Below are 21550 nucleotides of genomic sequence, written 5' to 3' on the forward strand. Positions count from 1 at the left end.
GGGCCCGTCGCTGCTGGCGAGGAAGAGGAGTAGTTGGCTTGAGCGCGCCTTTCGCTCACGCCCTGGGTCGAAGGGCTGCGGGCCCAGGCGGCAATAACGAGAAGACACTCCTCCCGCACCACGGGCCTGACGTCGGGCGCGGAACAGTGCGTGGGCGCAGGTCCGGCGAGGCGGGGCCGAGCGGCGCGCGACCCTCCGCGCGCTCGGGGAGGCACAGACCCGGGCGGCCTCTCTGGCCCCCACTCCCGCGGGCTCTATGACACCGCGCTGGCTCGCGGGACGGGGCGGGGTTGGTGGAGGGGGAGGAGACCACCCCAAAGTGTACATCTCGCGGAGAGCCTCGAGCGGAACTCTCTCGCGAGAAGTAGGAAGTACCGCGCTTGCGCGTTGCAGTAGCGCCTGGTGGCCTTGTCAGGTACCCCCGCGGTTGTGTGAGGGGAAGTAGTCTGTGCGGAGGCTACTGCGCTCTCCCCCTAACGCCGCGTGACTCGCCACCATGAGCAGCACCTTAGCCAAGATTGCGGAGATCGAAGCCGAGGTAATAGGCACAGCTGGCGCTTCACTCTCCCTCGGAGTGTTCCTTTTTAGGTAGCGTTCCTCTTGCCTATACTCCCTTTAGCCGCGTCAGGGCCGGCCCAGCGTTCTCCGACTCCCCTCATCCGGGCCCTGAGTCCCCCGACTTCGCTTAGTTCCGGCCCGGGTCCCCCGACTCCCCTCTTCCCGGTCCTGCGTTCCCCGACTCCCTTCAGCCTCTGCTGGAGCCCCTCGACTCCCCTCAGCCGGGGCCCGCGTTCCACACCCCTGCTCCTTGGTCGGTACCCCGTTCCGTGTTCGGCTCCTGTCCGAACATCGATCCTCTCAGTCCTCCTTTTCTGTGAGCAACGCAGTCCTCTCCGCCCGGCTGCTCCAGCCCTGATCCGCTCACGCACTTCAGTATCTTTCATCATCTCCCAAAACCCATCCTCCTCTCCCCAGTCTCTACTTTGAAGACCACGTTTCCCAGAGTATTGCTCCCAGGAATGGATGTGGGATAACATCTGCAGTAGCTATTGATTCCACCTGAATTACTGTGTGATTCTATTGTCTGAAGTGCTCAGAGCTCTTTAAAATCCGGAAAATGGTGACTTTATATCAGATGGTGCATACCAGGTTCAAGCAGTAGAAAAGGACTCCGCAGCTGAGTTTTAGTTTGTGGGTGCCAATTGCAGTGACCTTGGTCATGTCTCTTCTCTTTGGGCCTCAGTTGTTTGCTCTGTAATGAGGGGAATGGGCTGGGTAATAAAGAGAATGACTTTTCACTCTTTTTTAAGTCTGACTAAAATGGACATATTGACATCAGGTAGGATCTAGAAGAAAATCATTCCCAGTTGGGGGAGCGTTCATTCTGGATGTTTTACCTTGTAGGAACTGCTTCTGATTTATGGCTGTGATTCCTCTCTTACAGATGGCTCGGACTCAAAAGAACAAGGCCACAGCACACCACTTAGGGCTGCTTAAGGCTCGCCTTGCTAAGCTTCGTAGAGAGCTCATTACCCCAAAAGGTGGTGGTGGTGGTGGGCCAGGAGAAGGTTTGTGTTTTTCTTCAATATTGGTTTTGTTTTTTTGTGTTTTTTTTTGGTGTAATTTCTGTCAAAAGAATATAGGTATATGGTTTAAAAGTAATTTTAAAATTTCTATGATAGTAGGTTTGTATTTTCTAATCCTTAATTCATGAATTGTGTTCTGCTGGTTTCAAAGGCAAATGAATGTTGTCTAAGTGATAAACTAGAGTTTTATGTATATCCTGTGTTTTTTTAAGTTTATTTTTAAAAATCTCTACACCCAACATGTGTCCCGAACTCAAGATCTTGAGATCAAGAATTGCATCCTCTTCCAACTGAGCCAGCCAGGCACCCCTATGTATATCCTAATATTGATCCAAAACAGGTTTTCATTGGCTTACAGGAATATGTAAATACATACATCAACAAGGTAAAAAATAAGTAAGGAAATTGATGCAAAGGGAAGTGAAGGTATGAAGAATAATTTGAACCCAAGAGAGAGAAGGTTAGGACCAAAAATAATGTCATAAAGTCTATACTTCCTAGAGAAGGGCCACGAATTTGGCTTTGAAGTTGTTTGCAGCCATAAAAAAAAGAAAGAAAGAAATCCAGTCAGTCACATAGTTCCTAGAGTTTGTAAGACAAAAAAGAGACCCATTTTTATTTTATTTTATTTTTTAAAAACTTATTTTTTTACTTTAAATTTGTTTTTAATTCTAGTAACATTAACAAACTTATATTAGTTTCAGGTGTACAATATAGTGATTCAACAATACTTACTCCGTGCCCATCACAATACATGGGCTCTTAATCCCCTTCACCTTTTTCACCCATCCCCCCCTCCTTCTAGTGGCCATCTATTCTCTATGTTTAAGAGTCTCATTTTTTGTTTCTCTCTTTTTGCTTTTGTTTCTTATATTCCACATATGAAGAAACCCCTTTTTAAAAGATTTTATTTATTTAAGAGAAAGAGAGCACACACACACATACACACAAACACACAAATGGGGGCGGGGGGAGGGGGCAAGGATAAGCAGACTGTGCTGAGCGCAGAGCTCAGTGTTGGGCTTGATCTCTTAACCCTGAGATCATGACCTGAACCAAAATCAAGAGTTGGCTGGCAGCTTAACTGAGCCCCCAGGCACCCCACCCATTTTTAGATCAATTATTATATAATCTTTGAGTGTTAAATACTATGGGTACCAGAAAGGTGTATAATAGTGTAAGTGGTAGAGGAATAAAGTTTCTAAATAAATATTCCATTAAACAATGTTAGGGGCGCCTGGGTGGTTTAGTCAGTTAAGCATCTGCCTTCGGCTCCCTGCTTGGCGTGGAGTCTGCTTCTCCCTCTCCTCCTCCCTCCTGCTTGTGCTCTCTCTCTGTCTCAAATAAATAGATAAAATCTAAAAATAAATAAACAATGTTAATTGCTATTTTGTTTGCTTAAGTTCTGGAGAGAAAGTTGGAGAAGTTGGAGAAATATGTCCTAGATAGATAGGCTACCAGAATGTGAAAGGAATTTCATGAATCTCAGCACTTTAAGAGATAACTTTCCTCTTCTTTTTGATATTTATTGATATTTTAGGTTTTGATGTGGCCAAGACAGGTGATGCTCGAATTGGATTTGTGGGTTTTCCATCAGTGGGGAAGTCAACACTGCTTAGTAACCTGGCAGGGGTATATTCTGAGGTGGCAGCCTATGAGTTCACTACTCTGACCACTGTGCCTGGTGTCATCAGATACAAAGGTGCCAAGATCCAGGTGAGTCAGGCCGGTAGGCCACAGACGGGAAGAAATCCATTCTTTCATTCATTTAAGAAGCTCTCTGTATGTTAGACCTGATCTTTGATCTACTAGGCCCTTCCTTTCTAGCAAGGAAGATAGAACAGTACATAACACAGTGGGATAGTGTTTGTGAAAACACAGAGAAAGAAGGGACTACTTTTTCACCTGAGGATATTGGGGGAAGGTCTGGTAAGACTAAAAAAGCTTCAGGTAGAAAATGACAATGCAGGTGGGTCTTGAAGTTCAAGTAGAATTTCATCAGCCAGAGAAGGTGAAGGGCAATTTCAGGCAGCCATAATGGTAAATAGCTTGCTGTGGTGCAAGCTGAGGCGTGGGGCAGGAGTGGTAGAAACTGAATCTGGAAAAGTAGGTTGGGACTGAATTATGAATGGCCTTGTGTGCCTGCTAAGGAAGTTGATTTTTATCTTATATGTAGCTAGGAACCATCAGAAACTTTTTAATAAAGAAATAACGTAAGATCCTTTTTTCTATTTTTGTATTTTTTGGTGAGATCCTTTTTAGAAGATAATTCTTGTCTGTGAGGCCTAATGAAGTTGGTGTCCTGAGAAGTTTTTCTTAGATAGGTGATGGATTTAGGGCTACCAAATGAAGAGTCCCTTTGGGTATGAAAGAAGGTGTATGTAAATGTAAGCTTTAATGGGTCATATTCTTATTGGCTGCACAGCTAAGAAGGCAAGATTCTGAATTCTATGACATTTGAATCTAGGCTGGAGGTTCCCAGGCTTTCTTGGCTCACAGCACCCTTAGTGTCTCAGTAGTTATTTTCTGACACCTTTTCTTGTTCCAGTAATTTTTTTTAACGCGCCCCAGGCCAAAAGAAATACGTAATGGTTCCGTTTGTTAGGTCCAAACAACTTAAGTATTTATGTCCTTATCGCCACAGTTATTTATTTACCAGTGGGATGTGTGCACTGTTGGGTATCACATAACTTCTCAAACTTTGGAATCAGATTGGATACAACCACATTTGTTTCCTTGTCTACATTGATTTTTGTGTGGTGCTTTTTTATTATAGCAACTGATGAAAAAGTCTAACTTCTCAAAGTTTTGGATATGACGTAATTGAAAGCAATGTAGTAGGATGTAATGTTGAAATTGAGAGCTCTGTGGAGCTAGTAGTTCCTTTATTGTCTGACATATATCAAGAATTGTTTCTCTTGAAAACTTAGAATAGCCCATGGTACCCTTAAGTTCTGTGTGGTGCCCCAGAGTACCTTGGCTCGTTTTTTGGAAATTGTTGGTAAAAGCATTTGTTTTCCCTCCTGAGCTACACAGTGAGTTGTGATGTGCATTTGTGCTTCTTTATTAATCTGAAGTAGGAAGGGACCAGTGTCCTGGTGGTATTTTCAATGGCTTTTTTCCCTGCCCATGCAGAGACTGTGTTGGGACATGGACCTTTCAGGGATTCCATGTCCAAATGTATATAACAAGAATGAGGATGCTTGAGCATATCTGGACCACTGCTTGATGCCATCTGGTTTTAGAGTCTTGGTGATAATCACAGTTTTGGCAGCTCAGAGAATAACTTCTTCCCTGATGAGATGTTCTTGACACCTCTTTCAGAGCTTTTGAGTATATCAGAATAAAGAACTATTTAACCCTCTCTTTCCTTGTCTTTCCTACAAAGCATTCATTTCAGTGTCTCCTGACCTGTTAGGTTTTTTTCCCCCCTTTTTTGTGTGATGGTTTCTTTTCTGCCTGTGCACTCTCCTTCCCCCCCCGCCCCCTGACTTTCTCTAGAAACCAAGTTAAGATGTACATAACAGGATGAAAATGACTAACCTTGAATGTTTTTTATTTATTTTTATTTTATTATTATTTTTTAAAGATTTTATTTATTTGACAGAGACACAGCGAGAGAAGGAACACAAGCAGGGGGAGTGGGAGAGGGAGAAGCAGGCTTCCCGCTGAGCCCAGAGCCCGATGTGGGGCTCGATGTGGGGCTCGATGTGGGGCTCTATCCCAGGACCCCGGGACCTGACCTGAGCTGAAGGCAGACGTTTAATGACTGAGCCAGGCGCCCCCCCTTGAATGTTTTTTAAATTGCTGTTTTGTGGCAGAGTACTCATTATCTGTGACATGGAGGGAGAGGTATACAGAATTAGAACCATTTAATAAGAATTATAAGGAGGGAGATTTCTGGTTTTTTGTTAGGAAGGATGATGTTTTTAACAGTAAAGGTGCCTGAAAATGGAATGGTACCTCTTGAGGTAATAAATTACTGTGTCTGGAGGTGTTTTAAGTAGTGACTGAACCACCACTTATCACATAGGCAAAGATTAGCCTGCAGAATGGATGTTCAGTTTTAAAAATTATGGGGCTTATTTTAACTTTCTAGGGTCCCTGGGATTCCTGTTGTCCTATATAAATAATTGACTTGAACATTTAACTGCTTTAACCTTTAAAGGCATTTGAGTTTTAGTTTAACGTTGAATTCTTTTTTTTTTTTTAAAGATTTTATTTATTTATTAGAGAGCGAGCGAGAGAGAAACAGCATGAGAGGAGAGGGTCAGAGGGAGAAGCAGGCTCCCTGCTGAGCCGGGAGCCCGATGTGGGACTCGATCCAGGACCCTGGGATCATGACCTGAGCCGAAGGCAGTCGCTTAACCAACTGAGCCACCCAGGCGCCCTAACATTGAATTCTTAAAATCCTACAGTTTCATGATTTAAAAAAATATATATGTTCTTTTCTTATCTCTTGGTTGTAATATGAAATTCAGATATGTAAAGCATAGGTTATTTTATTGAATGAAATTTAGTCGCTATGTCTACAGCCATAACACCTTGATATTGTCTGAAATTTAGTTGCCACATTTAAATAGTTTGATGTAACCTTAAAAATATTTCCCTGTCAAGAAAAGTTAAATTTAGGTTTTTTTTACTTTTGTAGGGGCTTCAATAAATTTCCTTGTTTTCAGTTGAGATAGTTAGAAAGCCTGTGCTCTTTTCTCTTAGTGTAATATTCTCTCTTTCAGACAGTCTTTTAAAGCCATATTCTAGGTTTAAGAGTTTTAGATTGGGCGCCTGGGTGGCTCAGTTGGTTAAGCGACTGCCTTTGGCTCAGGTCATGATCCTGGAGTCCCGGGATCGAGTCCCGCATCAGGCTCCCTGCTTGGCAGGGAGTCTGCTTCTCCCTCTGACCCTCCTCCTCTCATGCTGTCTGTCTCTCATTCTCTCTCTCTCTCAAATAAATAAAAAAATCTTAAAAAAAAAAAAAAGAGTTTTAGATTATCCAGATGGATTTTCCTTTTTGAGTTCTTGAGAACATTAGCTAGGCTCAATATACATTAAAGCCTTTTGCTGATGTAATATGTGTATGTATGTGTATATATATATTTTTTAGCAGAAGTAATATATTTTTTAGCAGACTTGGATTTACTAAGTGTTAGAAATAGGTTGTAGAATCTTTGGGAGAGTTGAAGAAGTAGACTCTAGACTTAATTTCTAGGAACAACTGATGGATGAACTTTTTGTTTTTTCAAACGTGTTTATTGAGGTATAATTCACATACAATAAACTGCAGAAAAGTATACAGTTTGCAGAGTTTTGACATAGTTATATGCTGGTGAAAACATTACCACAATCAAGATCATGAACACACCATCCCCAAAAGTTTCTGCATGCCCCTTCCCTCCTGGTCCCCTTCATCTCCAAGCAATTACTTATCTACATTTTATCAGTACAGATTAGTTTATATTTTGAGTTTTATATAAATAAGACCATGTGTAAATATAAATGTACTTTCTTTTGGGTGGCTTCTTTCATTCAACATAATTATTTTGAGGTTCTCTTGTATCATTCATGTTGCTGTCCCTTTTGTGAACATCCTACATAATCACAGAATTGTCAGGAATAGATTAACATTGATGCAGTAGTCCCTAAACTACAGCTCTTATTCAAATATTACCAATTTTCCCACCAACATCCTTTTCCAAGATTTTATTGGGGATCATCCTGTGTTGCGTTTAGTTATTCTTCCTTATGCTCCTGCCATCTGTAATAGTTTCTCAGTCCTGTCCTTTAAGACCTTGACACTTAAAGAGTATTGATTAGTTATTTTGTAGAATGTCCCTTAGTTTGGGTTTGTCAGGTGTTTTCTCATAATTAGACTGAGGTATTAAGTATTTTGTCTAGAATACAATGAAATGATGGTGTGTCCTTCTCAGTGCATCTTACAGGATTCATGATGTTATATGTCTTAATTGGTGATGTTGACGTCCCATCAGTTTGGTGGTATCTGCAGGATTTCTCTACTGTAAAGCTATTATTTTTCTTTTTTAAAAAATTATTATCTTTTTTTTGTAGTTAAATATCTTGGAAGAGGTATTTTGAGAAGATACAAATCCTATCTCTCAAACTTGCCCACTCATTTTAGCATCCATCTGGATCCTCTCTGCAACAGTTATTACTCTGCTTCTTGCCTAATGCCAAATCTTTATTTTTCTCTTTCTTACTACATGTTATTAATTAGAATTCTGCTATTTGGAAGAGCTGTTCCTTCTCTCATTTATTCAGTAATATGTATCAATGTGGGCTTGTGGATATTTATTTTATTTTATGGGTTATAATCCAGTACTACCATTATTTTGTTACTCGTTTTGTTCCAGCTTTGATAATTAGGAACTCCTTCAGGTTGGCTCCTGTGTACTTTCCATAAGCCCCCATCTTTTTATGAATACATTCTTATTTTTTTGGCATGACATGATGTTCCATGCTAATCTTAGATTTTTCCCTGCTCCAGGCCTGAAATCAACCACTTCTGAAGGAGCTCTAGTTTCTTTTATTGGAAAATGGTGTTTAGAAATCAAGATCTGGTGTGCTCATTATTTCCCATGTAGCCTTGTAAATCAATATAACTAATGTTTCCAAGTCAGGTCTGATGTATTCAACATAAATTATAAAAGGGTAGCTCAGTTGGGTGTGTTGTATTAGTCTTAGAGGATGTAACATTTATTTAGTGAAGAATAGGGAGGAACTTTGAGTAGGCTCTTGAAAGGAAAAGTTGAACTGTCTGAGCACCTCCTGAATTAGTTTCTTCATTTTGGTTTAGTTATTTTAAAAATTTATTCATTGTAAGTAATCTACATCCATTGTGGGGCTCATCAAGACTCAGCAATCAAGAGTCTTCCAACTGAGCTAGCCAGGTGCCCCCATTGTGGTTTATTTAATGTAAAGTATATTTTTATAATGTCAGATAGGCTTATAGCAAAGACTGGTTTTAAATGATGTTTTGATAAGCTGCCACTCTGGTTCTGGTCCGTTCATGTGGATAATTCAATATTGGCCATACAGAGGACCCTTGATATTTTCAGATTTTATATATGCTCTTAACTGTTTTCAATGGACTCTTTAAGGTATAACTAATAGTTTGTAGTTTTGCTGAGATGTGCATTTGATTTGTGTGCAAAAGTTGGTTTTTCTGTTCTCATTGTTATGTACATACACTATGAATTCTGTGAAGTTTTTCCCTTTACTGCATTTTCTGGGCAATTAAGCAGTCATTTTCAATTAGGGACACACATCAGAGTCACCTGTGGAACCTTTTGAAGTATATAGATCACTATCTGAACCCTCCTTTGCCCTTCTAAATTAGAATTTGTAAGGATGGGGCTTGGATATCTGCATTTTTTTTTTTTTTAAGATTTTATTTATTTGCGAGAGAGAGAATGAGAGACAGAGAGCATGAGAGGGAGGAGGGTCAGAGGGAGAAGCAGACCCCCGGCCGAGCAGGGAGCCCGATGTGGGGCTCGATCCCAGGACCCTGGGATCATGACGTGAGCCAAAGGCAGTTGCTTAACCGACTGAGCCACCCAGGCGCCCTGGATATCTGCATTTTTGATGGTTTTACAGGTGATTATTATGTGCTCGCCTAATTAAGAATGACTGGAGAAATTTTTGTGAATTGGGGAATTTGGAGGATTTGCAGAGCTCTCAGTATGTATCACGTGAATATCAAGATTCAACTATTATCTACAGTAAGGAATTGATGTGGAGGCTCAACTTTCTGAAAAGAAGGAATATTAGAAGATAATATGTATGTTCTAATATATATAAAAATATATATGTATTATATATATATTATTTACTTATTTACTTTAGAGAGGTGGTGGGGAGCAGAGAGAGAGAAACAATCTTAAGTAGGCTCCATGCGTGGGGTTTGATCTCACAACCCTGAGATCATGACCTGAGCCAAAATCAAGCATCAGACACTTAACCGACTGAGCCACCCAGGCGCCCCTAGAAGATATTAATGTAGAATAATGGATTTGGCCCTCAAAATGTGAGCCATAATCTTACTTGATTTATTAGGATTGTGATTTTGGGCAAATCACTTAACCTCTGTGAACCTCAGCTAATATCCTTATCTCAGGGCTGTTAGGCATTTTAAACTAGGTAAAGTATATTAAAAAAAAACCTTGCATTTAAAAAAGTATATAAAAAACTGACATTTAAATGCATAGTAAAGGGCGCCTGGGTGGCTCAGTTGTTAAGCGTCTGCCTTCAGCTTGGGTCATGATCCCAGGGTCCTGAAATTGAGCCCTGCATTGGGATCCCTGCTCAGCGGGAAGCCTGCTTCTCCCTCCCCCACTCCCCCTGCTTGTGTTCCTTTTCTCCCTGTGTCTCTGTCTGTCAAATAAATAAAATCTTAAAAAAAAACATAGTAAAAGTTATGTACACTCAACTTATAAGGAAGGTTGGATTTGGATCTTTTATACTTTGGATACTTGAAAAATAAATCATTCTGTTTGATTGGTTCAGATTTATGACTTCTTTTTCCCTTCTCGCCTTTACCCTATCCTTAATCTTGCAGCTCCTGGATCTTCCAGGTATCATTGAGGGTGCCAAGGATGGGAAAGGTAGAGGCCGTCAAGTCATTGCAGGTGAGTGGTCCAGGGCCACCATCCTGGGATATCATCCCTTTACTGGGCACTATTCCTTTAGTTGGGGACTGTTGGACTTAAGAGATTTTACACAGGGAAGGGCGTAGTTTTATCTGACTTCTTTTTTTTTTTTTAAAGATTTTATTTATTCATTTGAGACACAGAGATACAGAGAGAGAGAGAGAAAGCATGAGCAGGGAGAGAGGCAGAGGGAGAGGGAGAAGCAGGCTCCTCGCTGAGCCAGGAGCCCGATGTGGGGCTCGATCCCAGGACCCTGGGATCATGACCTGAGCTGAAGGCAGACGCTTAACCATCTGAGCCACCCAGGCGGCCCTTATCTGACTTCTTACTGGAGTAGAATGTCAGAACTTGAAGGGACCTCAGAGAGTAACAGTCCAGATCTCCATTTGAGGAGAAACACTAAGGACGGGAGAATTGAAGTGCTTCAGTCCACTGTTGCACTGGTTGTGGCTGATTCAGAACTAGAACTTGGGTTTCCTGACTCCCACCCATGCCTTTCCTTCTTTTCTTCTTTTACTTGAAGTAAAATATTATAAAAGGCTCATCATAAATTGCAACAATCTGCTTCCCCACCTTTCCTCACCTCCACTGTCATTCCCCATTGGCAACTGTTATCAACTCTTCAACTGTTTCTTCTGTTACTTACCTTCATATTTTCAAATATTATGCTTATATTGCTATTTCACGATTAATTAATTTTAGATATCATCTATTGATTTCATGTTATGGTGGAGAATTAGCTCTCTTACACTCTATACCTTTATTCCCATTCTTTTTTTTTTATTTTATTTTTAAGTAATCTCTACACCCAACATGGGGCTCCAACTTATAACCCCTAGATCAAGAGTCACATGCTCCACTGACTGAGCCAGCTAGGTGCTGCCCTCTCCTTTCTTTAAAATAAATTATATCACAGTTTTTAGTTAACTTATCAGTCATAGTTTACATTATTATGTAACGAATATGTAACTTTTGTTCAGTGCTAATTCTTTTCTCTTGAAGTCTTTTTGAAATTTGTTTTTCATGGAGTTAATTGTTTTTTTGTTTTGTTTTATTTACTTTTCTGTGTTTGCTAATTTTCAAATGTTCTCACAGATCAAATGCCTATCAGTCAGTATTTTTCTGTATAGTTAAATATAGCTCCAAATACAGTCTTAGTGATTTCGTTCTTTCCCCACAACCCTGACAGTACCCTCGTGTACCCTGTCTTCTTGCTTTAATCTGGATTGGTTGCTTTCTAGATCAGCACTGTCCAGTAGAGGAAGTGGTCTGAATTTGTGCTCTCCAGTATTGTAGCCTCTAGGCGTGTGTGGTTATTGAGTGCTTTAAATGAGCCTAGTGTAATTGAGGAACTGAATTTCAAATTTTATGTCATTTTAATTAGTTTAAATAGCCCCAGGTGGCTAGTGGAGTCTGTATTGGACAGTGCAGCTATAGACTTTTTGCATGGTTATCAGTCTGAGACTTCCTTTTGTGTTTTTGTGTGGGATCCCCTGTTTCCTGGAGTCAGTGTCTTTTTTGGGGTCATTTTCATGTTTTGCTGAAGCACAGTCTTTAGTAAACTTCCAGAAAAAGGATGAATGATAGGTAAATTATTTTTTCATGTCTGAAAGTATTTTTAGTCTACTCTTATATTGAATTATTAATTTAGCTATTTATAGAATTATGTATTAGGAGTTACTCATGGATGAATATCAGAAACATTATGCTAAATTAAGCGAGCCAGGCACACAGACCGTATTTTGTGTAATTCCATTTATATGAAATTTTTTAAAATGCAAACCTGTGGTGACAGAAAGCAGATCAGTGGTTGAATGGGAATCAAGGGGAAGATTGATTTCAGAGGTGATGGAAATGTTCTCTCTCTTGCTTGCCTGTGGTGGTTACACAGGTATATATATTTGTCATTAAACCATATGCTTAACATGGACACAATTTGTTTTTTGTAAATTACACTGATAATATATATGGAATACATATGTAATATATACGTGTGTATATGTATAATTATGCTGATAATAAAGTTGACTAAAAATATGCCAAGTAGACATAAGACTAGTCTTACGGTTTTAGAATCTTACTGTTTTAAATCTTTCTAAACTTTTTCTGGGATTTAGGTTATTGCTTGTTGGTTCTTATCTTTATTCTGACTTGTTTTTCTGCTAGTATATCTAGAAGTTAACACATCTAGATGTACTAGTGGAAAACCAGGCACACATTGCAAATTGACTTCTGGCATAGAATTTGGTAACCTTAAGAACTTCATGTGTGTCTATGTATTTATAAAAAAAATCCTTTGTCTTAATGGAATTCCATTGCCCCCACCCCAGCTTTTGAGTATTTGGCTTAGTTAAGTCTTTAGTGAGTTTTGCTTGGATATAAATTATTTTTTTCCATTCTTCAGTGGCCCGAACATGTAACTTGATCCTGATTGTTCTGGATGTCCTGAAACCCTTGGGACACAAAAAGATAATTGAAAATGAGCTGGAAGGCTTTGGCATTCGCTTGAACAGCAAACCCCCCAACATTGGCTTTAAGAAGAAGGATAAAGGAGGCATTAATCTCACGGCCACTGTAAGTGAAGGTGATAGGAGGCAGGCTGCTGAAGGGACTGGGGTCGAGAGTGGATTGAGGCACAGGGATGTTGACCTTTGGAAATTACCTGGCTTCTGCCAGCATTACAGAGGTAACACAATGACCTTGTAATGACTTTCAGAGTAGGACAAGAATCAATCTCAGACTTAACTTCATTTCTTCTTTTGGGTTATTTATTTGATGTGGTATGGGAGTATAGACAGTTTTTTTTTTTTTTTTTTTTTTAAGATTTTTATTTATTTGACAGAAAGAGATACAGCGAGAGAAGGAACACAAGCAGGGGGAGTGGGAGAAGGAGAAGCAGGCCTCCTACAGAGCAGGGAGCCTGACACGGGGCTCTATCCCAGGATCATGACCTGAGCCGAAGGCAGATGCTTAACGACTGAGCCACCCAGGCGCCCCGAGTATAGACCAGTTTTAATGCTTACATGAAGTAGATGGCTGCTAATATCTTGTATTTTCATTCATTCAGCACAGATTTATAGAGCGCCTACCATGAGCCAGGCATTGTTTTAGGCTCTTATTGGGCAGGGGGGGGTAAGTTGGAAGAGAGAGCAAAATAGGCAAAAATCTATTTCCTTACATTCTATGTGTAAACGTAGTAAACAAAATTAATGAGTTAATACAGTATATTAGACGATGATAAATCTAAGGACAAAAATAAACTGGGAAAAGGGATGGAGAGTGTTGGTGGGAGAGTTGATTAGAGAAGTCTTCACTGAGGTGACGTGAAGGAGTGAACAAAAGGGATATCCTGGGGAAGAGCATTCCATATAGAGGGAATATCCAAGTGCAAAGCCCTGAGGTAGAGCATGCCTTTGCATATTTGAGGAACAGCAGAGTGAGCAAGTAGGAGGGTGGTAAGAGATGAAGTCATAGCATATGTACTTTTACTTTGCAGGAGTTGGATAACTATTGGTTGGGTTCCCGTCTATGGAGTGAACATGATTTGATTTAGGTTTTGGTGGAATCAGTCTAGCTATTTGTTGAGAATAGATTGGATTGTGTTAAGAATATAAGAAATGGGGGCGCCTGGGTGGCTCAGATGGTTAAGTGTCTGCCTTTGGCTCAGGTCATGATCTCAGGGTCCTGGGATCGAGTCCTGCATCGGGCTCCCTGCTCCTTGGGAGCCTGCTTCTCCCTCTGCCTCTCTCTCTGTCTCTCATGAATAAATAAATAAAATCTTTAAAAAAAGAGAGAATATAAGAAATGGAAGCAAAGAAGCCATTTAAGAGGTTATTGCAATAATCCAGTCACAAAGTGATGTTTCTCAGGCCAGAGTTGTAACAGTGGTGGAGATGAGAAGTGGTTGATTATCAAAAGATTTTGAAAGTAGCTGGTAGGAATTACACCTAGATTGGATGTGGTTTGTGAGAGAGATGACTATAAGGTTTTTTCCTGAGCTAGAACAATAGACTCTCAGTACTAAAATGTTAAGACTTTGAATAGAATAGGATTGGAGGGGAGGGGAAGATTAGGATATTCAGTTTGAGATTGCTAGACACCCACGTATTACCATCAAATAGACATGAGGAATTATCTAGGCTAGAGATGTAAATTCGGTGGATAGCAACTCTAGAGCCATGAATTTAGCTGAGATAACTAGGAAATGAGTATAAATACAAAAGAGGTTCAAGGATTGAGCCTTATAGCCCCCCTCCAGTGATTATAGGTTGGGAGATGGGAAGAATCAGCAAATAAGACTTTTTTAGACAGAAGAAGGAGGAAAACTGGGAGAGTTTGGAATCTTGGAAGCCAAGTAAAGAAACTTTCAGATTGAAGGAGAGATCAACTCTGTCCAGTTCTGCTTGCTTCTAAGTAATAGAATTGAGGACTGAGAATTTCCTACAACATTTAACATTCTAGAGGTCCAGATGATATGACTAACACAGAGTTAAGCTGTCCTGCCCAGAAGATCTTTCTCATTATCCTGTCATAATGTTTGAATTTGAACATTTAGTATTTGTTTGCTATGGCTGCCATAATAAAGTATCATAGATTGGGTGGCTTAAACAACAGAAGTTTATTTTGTCTTAATTCTGGAGGCACTAGATATCTGAGATCAGGGTTGGTTTCTTCTGAGGCCTCTACTTGGGTTTGTAGATGGCTGTCTTCTCCCTGTGCCTTCACATGGTCTTCCCTCTGTGTGTCTGTTTCCTAGTCTCCCTTTCTTCTAATGATGTCAGTCACATTGAATTAGGGTTCATCCATATGACCTCATTTTAACGTAGTTACTACGTTAAAGACACCTCTTTCAAGACCCTATCTTTAACCATAGCAGTCACATTCTGAGATACTGGGGTTAGGAGTATAAACATATGAATTTGGGTGGGAGTGATTCAGTCCACAGCACCTTCGTCTGAGTTTGGAAAGATTATTATTATTATTATTATTATTTAGGATTTATTTATTTATTTGAGAGAGAGAGCATGGGGGGGAGGGTGAGAGGGAGAAGCAGACTCTCCACTGAGCAGGGAGTCCGATGCGGGACTCGATCCCGAGACTCCAGGAACATGACCTGAGCCGAGGGCAGTCGCTTAACCAGCTGAGCCACCCAGGCACCCAGATTATTAGTTTTTAAGTATTTTCTAATAAAAGTCAATTCTTCTCATCCAGAATAACAGATTTTAGAAATGAATTTGTACCTTAGGATTATCCAGGTATAATGATAGATACTTTTGGGAAATTTTTTTGGCTCTGTGACCAATTATTGTCTTCTGTGCACATTCAGTGCCCTCAGAGTGAGCTGGATGCTGAAACTGTGAAGAGCATTCTGGCTGAATACAAAATTCACAATGCTGATGTGACACTGCGTAGTGATGCCACAGCAGATGACCTCATCGACGTGGTAGAAGGAAACAGGTATGACTAAGTGTACAGTCTGGTGCCCGAGTTTGAATTTGAAGCCTTGTAGTGGAAACAGTATTGGATTATGAATCTGGAAGACATAGATTCTAACTGGCTGTGCTACTATCTCAAATAGTAGTGGGCCTTGGTTTTGTTAGCAGTAAATTGAAGGGTTGGTTTTGATTTCTAACATTCTTCTTTGCTCTGAAATTTGATTATGTTAGTCAAATTCAACTAGGCCATTTCCTAAGCTGTGTCCTATGATGGTGGAAGAAAGTAGTTCCCAATCTGCTCTGTCAGAATTAATCCATCTGAGAAATCCTATAGGCTATCATATCATATCATATATCATATAGCTGCGCTGTATCTGTTCTCTCCAAGTGTAACCTGAAGGTTTGTAGCTGAAGCCCTATTCCATGAAAATTTATATTATTAGTATTTTAAATTATATATATATTAGTATTTTAAATTAAATAATAAAAATAAAATAAAAAATAATAAAAATAAAATTAAAAAATAAATAATAATAAAAAAATAATAATTTAAGCCACTGTTAAAATTTTTCCTGGCATTTGAGCATAATGTTGTTTAGTTGCTTTCCTGTTCATTTGTTCCTATTTTATTGGATGGATTTATTTGATTCTCATTTGAAAACAAAGGCCATTTCTTTGAGTTAGACACTGTATAAGTGAGCAGTTAAAGCCTGAAAAGTTGTGGCTTGCTATAAATATAACCTTACTGCCATATTGATATGGACATTAGGATTGTGATATTGTTAGATGTTATGTTTTTTATTTTAAAAATTATCATGAAATACATTATTAAAAATATATTTACATTTACAGTTTGTAAAACAACTTTGTGGGAAATTGACTCTGAGACTTGCCCAAGGTATTTAGATTTAGGAAGTGACAGAGCTGGGAGTAGATTGAGTCTGTGTGATTCCAAAGCTTTTGTTCCTTATGATGCCTCTCAATTAGCTGCATGGCTGAGACTAGGGCCTGAGTTTTGTTACTTCTCAACTCATAGTTCACTTTTTGGATATTCTGCCTTACTTTGGTAGGAAGCCTTTTGGAGGCGGTTAAGGGGTTGATCTGCCTCTTATGTTTTGCAGTCTCTGATTTGGGGTCCTGGGCCAGGGGATGCTGATAATCACACTGACATTCTTGTCAACAGCTCCAGACTAATGTCCTGTTTTTCTTTTACTTCTATAGAGTTTATATCCCTTGTATCTATGTGTTGAATAAGATTGATCAGATCTCCATTGAGGAATTGGATATCATCTATAAGGTGCCTCACTGTGTACCCATCTCTGCCCATCACCGCTGGAATTTTGATGACCTCTTGGAAAAGATCTGGGACTATCTGAAACTAGTGAGAATGTAAGTCTTAGTGGAAAGGGTCATATTGCTGTAGGAATTAAACCAGACTATCCTAAAATGATACCGTCTGGAGCTTAGTGCATAATTTGACTCCTTTTGGAGATATAAATAAATTAATTTCTGTCATCTGCTAGGCCATATTGAGGACACTTTCTTCCTTAATTGGAGGTTATCTGTGTCTGATCTTTTCAGGAGTGATGGAGGGTTGATTTGCATTCAGTCCATGAAACATTCCAAGAAGTAGGCAACCTCTGCTCCCTCTCTGTTCTAGTTACACCAAACCCAAAGGCCAATTGCCAGATTATACATCCCCAGTGGTGCTGCCTTACTCTAGAACTACGGTGGAGGATTTCTGCATGAAGATTCACAAAAATCTTATCAAAGAATTTAAATAGTAAGTATCATGGGCATGTAGTGCCTTTTCCTTGTGAGCTCCTGATTCCACTAACTAGCAATTCTTAGGCTACCATTAAAGAAAATGGCATCAGGGGGGCTGCTAAAAAGTTTGCTTGGTTAGAACTCTGCAGTATCTTCCTAAAACCATGCCAAGTTGGAGCAGGAAGTGCTCTAAAAGCCTTGTCAGGTCAGTGGGCTGACAGTACACAGGGCTCTGATTTTCTCTTGTTAATTGGTCTTCCTCTTGGCAAACATGAATGTTAATTTTCCTTGCCAGCATCATATTGGCCTCCACTGGGTACTGAGACCCCCTCTAAACCTTAAGCATAGGTAAATGCCCCTAAATCTCCTTCATATACTTTCATTGCTGGTACAGGCTGAAAATTTCTGACATCTTATTTTGAGCTAATTGAACTAATTTTATTTATCTTATTTTATTTTTCTAAAGATTTATTTAGTGAGCGAGAGCGTGCATGCACACATGAGTGGGGACAGGGGCAGAGAGAGAATCTCAAGCAGACTCCTTACTGAGTGCGGAGCCTGACACAGGGCTTGATCCCACGACCCTGAGACCATGACCTGAGCCGAAACCAAGAGTCGGATGCTCAACCAACTGAGCCACCCAGGCACCCCTGAGCTAATTTTAGACTTACAGAAAAGTTGAAAAAATAGTACAAAGAGTTTCCTTATATGCCTTACCATTATTCTAACATTATCAGCTCACATAACTGTAGTATAGTTATCAAGAACAATTTTTGTCCATCGGTTGATGGATAGAGAAGATGTGGTGTATATACATACAATAGGATATTACTCAGCCATAAAAAAGAATGAAATCTTGTCATTTGCAATGACATGGGTGGAGCTAGAGAGTATAATGTTAAGTGAAATAAGTCAGAGAAAGACAAATACCATATGATCTCATTCATATGTGGAATTTAAGAAACAAACGAGCAGAGGGGGGAGAAAAGAAAATAAGAAACAGACTCTTAACTATAGAGAACAAACTAATGGTTACCAGAGGGGAGAAGGTTGGGGGGATGGGTGAAATAGGTGATGGGGACTAAGGAGTGTAGTGCACTTGTGATGAGCACTGGCGATATATGTTGAATCACTATATTGTACACCTGAAACTAATATAACACTGTTAACTGGAATTAAGATAAAAAAAGTTTCTGATCCTAAGAATACTGAAAGAGTGAAGACCTTTATTAAACTTCGCATTCCTTTTATCCAAAATAACTGTATTCCACGTGCAGGTGCTAATTTCCACTATCCTCAGACCTTTACATTTTGGCATATACTTGAGTCAGTGAAGGAGAATCTTGTGAAGTTAGATTATTTTCCTTTTTCAGACTTCATAGATTTCTATATAGGTCTTGCCTTCCATGGTGGCAGAACACTGTTCTCAGCCTCTAGAACTGTAAGTTAATGAGGGAATTAAATGAGAGGGGAGAAAAATGTTTTGGAGAAAAGACATCAAAGCAGATAGAATTTTATTTGGTCACTGTTTTCCTTTTTTAAATTATGGAACAAATAGCATTTTAACCATCTTAATAGAAAAAATTCAGCTTTAGACCTACTAATTGTAACATTTGTCCTTGTTGCATTCTGTTTGTGTCCTTGAATACATGCACATGTCCTTTAATCATTTACTATGTGTTTTCTGTTAGTGCTTGCTTCGGCAGCACATATACTATGTGTTTTCTGTTACAAGACTCACATCATTTTTATTAACATTTTTCCTATTTATTGTTACTTTACGTAGTTTTCTTGTCTTCACACACAGACCTTTCCCTTTTAATTTCTTTAATCTAGGGTTAATGATAATATGGCCTTTGATATGTTTTGCTGCATTGCTCTCCACAAGGGCTGGACCTGTTTACATTGCCATCAACAAAATGGGAGGCACTGATGTTACTGCAAGCATTGAATATGATTGCTAAAAACTAGTTTTCTGGGCGCCTGGGTGGCTCAGTTGGTAAAGTGTGTGTCTTCGGCTTGGGTCATGATCCCAGGGTCCTGGGATTAAGTCCCTCGTCGGGCTCCCTGCTCAGTGGGGAGTCTGCTCTCTCCCCTCCCCCTGCTCATGTTCTCTCTCTCGCTTGCTCTCAAATAAGTAAATAATCTTTGTAATAATAAAAAAAAAACCTAGGGGCGCCTGGGTGGCTCAGTCATTAAGCATCTGCCTTCAGCTCAGGTCATGATCCCAGGGTCCTGGGATCGAGCCCTGCATCTGGGTTTCCTGCTCCGCAGAAAGCCTGCTTCTCCCTCTCCTGCTCCTCATGCTTGTGTTCCCTGTCTCGCTGTGTCTGTCTCTGTCAGATAAATAAATAAAATAAAAGAAGCACTTAAGTGTAAGAAAAAAATGCAAACAGTACCAAAATGGTGGGGAGCCCTATGTGGTGCTCTGTCCCACAACTCTGAGATAACGACCTGACCCGAAACCAAGAGTCGGGCACTTAACCGACTGTGCCACCCAGGTGCCCCGGAACATAGGTTTTTATTTTTATTTTTTATTTTTTATTTTTTAAAGATTTTATTTATCTATTTGATAGAGAGTGCACAAGCAGGGGGAATGGCAGGCAGAGGCAGAGGGAGAAGCAGGCTCCCTGCAGAGCAGGGGGAGCCTGATGTAGAACTCAATCCCAGGGCCCTGGGATCATGACCTGAGCTGTAGGTAGTCGCTTAATGAACTGAGCCACCCAGGCACGTGGAACATAGGTTTTTAAAGATGTTTTGTTGCAAAGGCAATATAATAACAATGTGGCTGTCATTTTCTATCCCTTGGTACATAGTTCTTAGCCTTTGTGAGGCAGGTCTCAGTGTCTTGTTCACCAATTTCCATCACTAGCACAACATATTTTTAGTATTGGCCGATAGATAAAAAAAACAGCTGGCTCAGTCTGCTGCTCCCTCCCCCTGCTCTTGTGCACTCGCTCACTTTCTCCCTCTCAAATAAAATCCTAAAAAAAAAAAAATTACCTTCGTAAATTCCAAAAAAGGAGAACATACCACTTACGGTGTCTTGGGAGGGAGAGAGAATTTTGCTTGCATGGCTAAGGAGGGAGGCCCTATATTTATTAGTACGCACTGGTGGTTTTAGTAGACCCAATAAAAACTGGTATTCTGTAACAATCTATAACTGACATTGTAAGAACCAATTTCTAATCCGAATTATTTCAGAGTATTTTTCTATATCAAACCCATGCTTTCTCCTTTTAATTTTAAACTAGTCTTGTCACATTTCTCGTTTGTTTTTTCTCTTTGACCTTCCTAAATTGGCTCTGGAACAAGAGGAACCACACAACTTCAGAAGTCTTTGCCACTTTGTATGTGAAGGCTCCATTGTGCCATACTGCTGGGGAAGCTAATGCCTGTGGGCTTTGAATGGTCCTTGACTGGGGAGGGACGATGTTGCAAGCCTATGGTTCTTAAGAGCTGGAATGCTAAATCTAAGCAGAAAGATGGCACCCTGGTAGCTAAGGTAGAAGTGAGATGATTATTTACACTGACTATTTTTTTTTCCCTTCCATACAGCGCTCTGGTCTGGGGTCTGTCTGTGAAACACAATCCTCAAAAAGTGGGTAAAGATCATACAATGGAGGACGAGGATGTCATTCAGATTGTGAAGAAATGAAACCTTCCCCTCTACCCATGTGCTGGGCCAACCATAGCAGCTTTTCCCATGACCAAGCACCCTACCCCAAACCCCTTCGAGCTTTGGCAGCCAGTGGATCAGGATTCAGGGGAGGGAGATGAAGGCATCCAAGCTAGAACTTTGTCTTAACTTGGTGTCACCTTGTAAATTCAACTGCATAAAGGACCTGGTAGGCCATCCAGCTATGTGCAGTTCATGTGTCATTGTCAGAATTTGTTTTGGGTTGGACTGAATGAGGATGGGTATATGTACAGTGAGACATCTGCAGAAGGGGTACTTGGAGCTTGGTCTTAAGTGTGAAATGGATAAAAATGTGACTGCAACATCTTATTTGATGTTTAGTCATGGGAAACCCTTCCAACTGGATGTGGCCTTCACTCCTCTCAAGTGGTCTTTCGCAGATGATACTGGAATGAGGAA

General features: G+C 40.2%; 1 protein-coding gene across 3 annotated transcripts; it reads left to right on the plus strand.

Moving 5' to 3' along the window:
- Positions 1-366: 366 nt before the first annotated feature.
- Positions 367-21453, plus strand: DRG1 (developmentally regulated GTP binding protein 1). 3 transcript variants are annotated; one of them, XM_045887277.2, is made up of 9 exons: positions 367-538; positions 1445-1568; positions 3127-3302; positions 10159-10228; positions 12654-12823; positions 15576-15706; positions 16906-17073; positions 17345-17467; positions 21010-21453. In XM_045887277.2, the coding sequence occupies exons 1-9, from the start codon at positions 497-499 to the stop codon at positions 21107-21109; spliced, it is 1104 nt and encodes a 367-aa protein (XP_045743233.1). In that variant the 5' UTR covers positions 367-496; the 3' UTR covers positions 21110-21453. The 3 variants fall into 3 exon arrangements, with proteins under 3 accessions (XP_045743233.1, XP_064434814.1, XP_045743234.1); XM_045887278.3 differs by having other exon boundaries at positions 406-588; XM_064578744.1 differs by lacking the exon at positions 21010-21453 and having other exon boundaries at positions 17266-17404.
- Positions 21454-21550: the final 97 nt, after the last annotated feature.

Source organism: Mirounga angustirostris, unplaced genomic scaffold, assembly GCF_029215605.1.
Source record: "Mirounga angustirostris isolate CCGP_5_RB_7025 unplaced genomic scaffold, mMirAng1.0.hap1 SCAF_14, whole genome shotgun sequence".
Taxonomy (NCBI): Eukaryota; Metazoa; Chordata; class Mammalia; order Carnivora; family Phocidae; genus Mirounga; species Mirounga angustirostris.

Coding starts and splice junctions, on each gene's coding strand:
- DRG1 (XM_045887277.2), top strand. CDS start 497: ATGAGCAGCACCTTAGCCAAGATTGCGGAGATCGAAGCCGAG. Junction 539..1,444: donor TTGCGGAGATCGAAGCCGAG/GTAATAGGCACA, acceptor CCTCTCTTACAG/ATGGCTCGGACTCAAAAGAA. Junction 15,707..16,905: donor GACGTGGTAGAAGGAAACAG/GTATGACTAAGT, acceptor TTACTTCTATAG/AGTTTATATCCCTTGTATCT.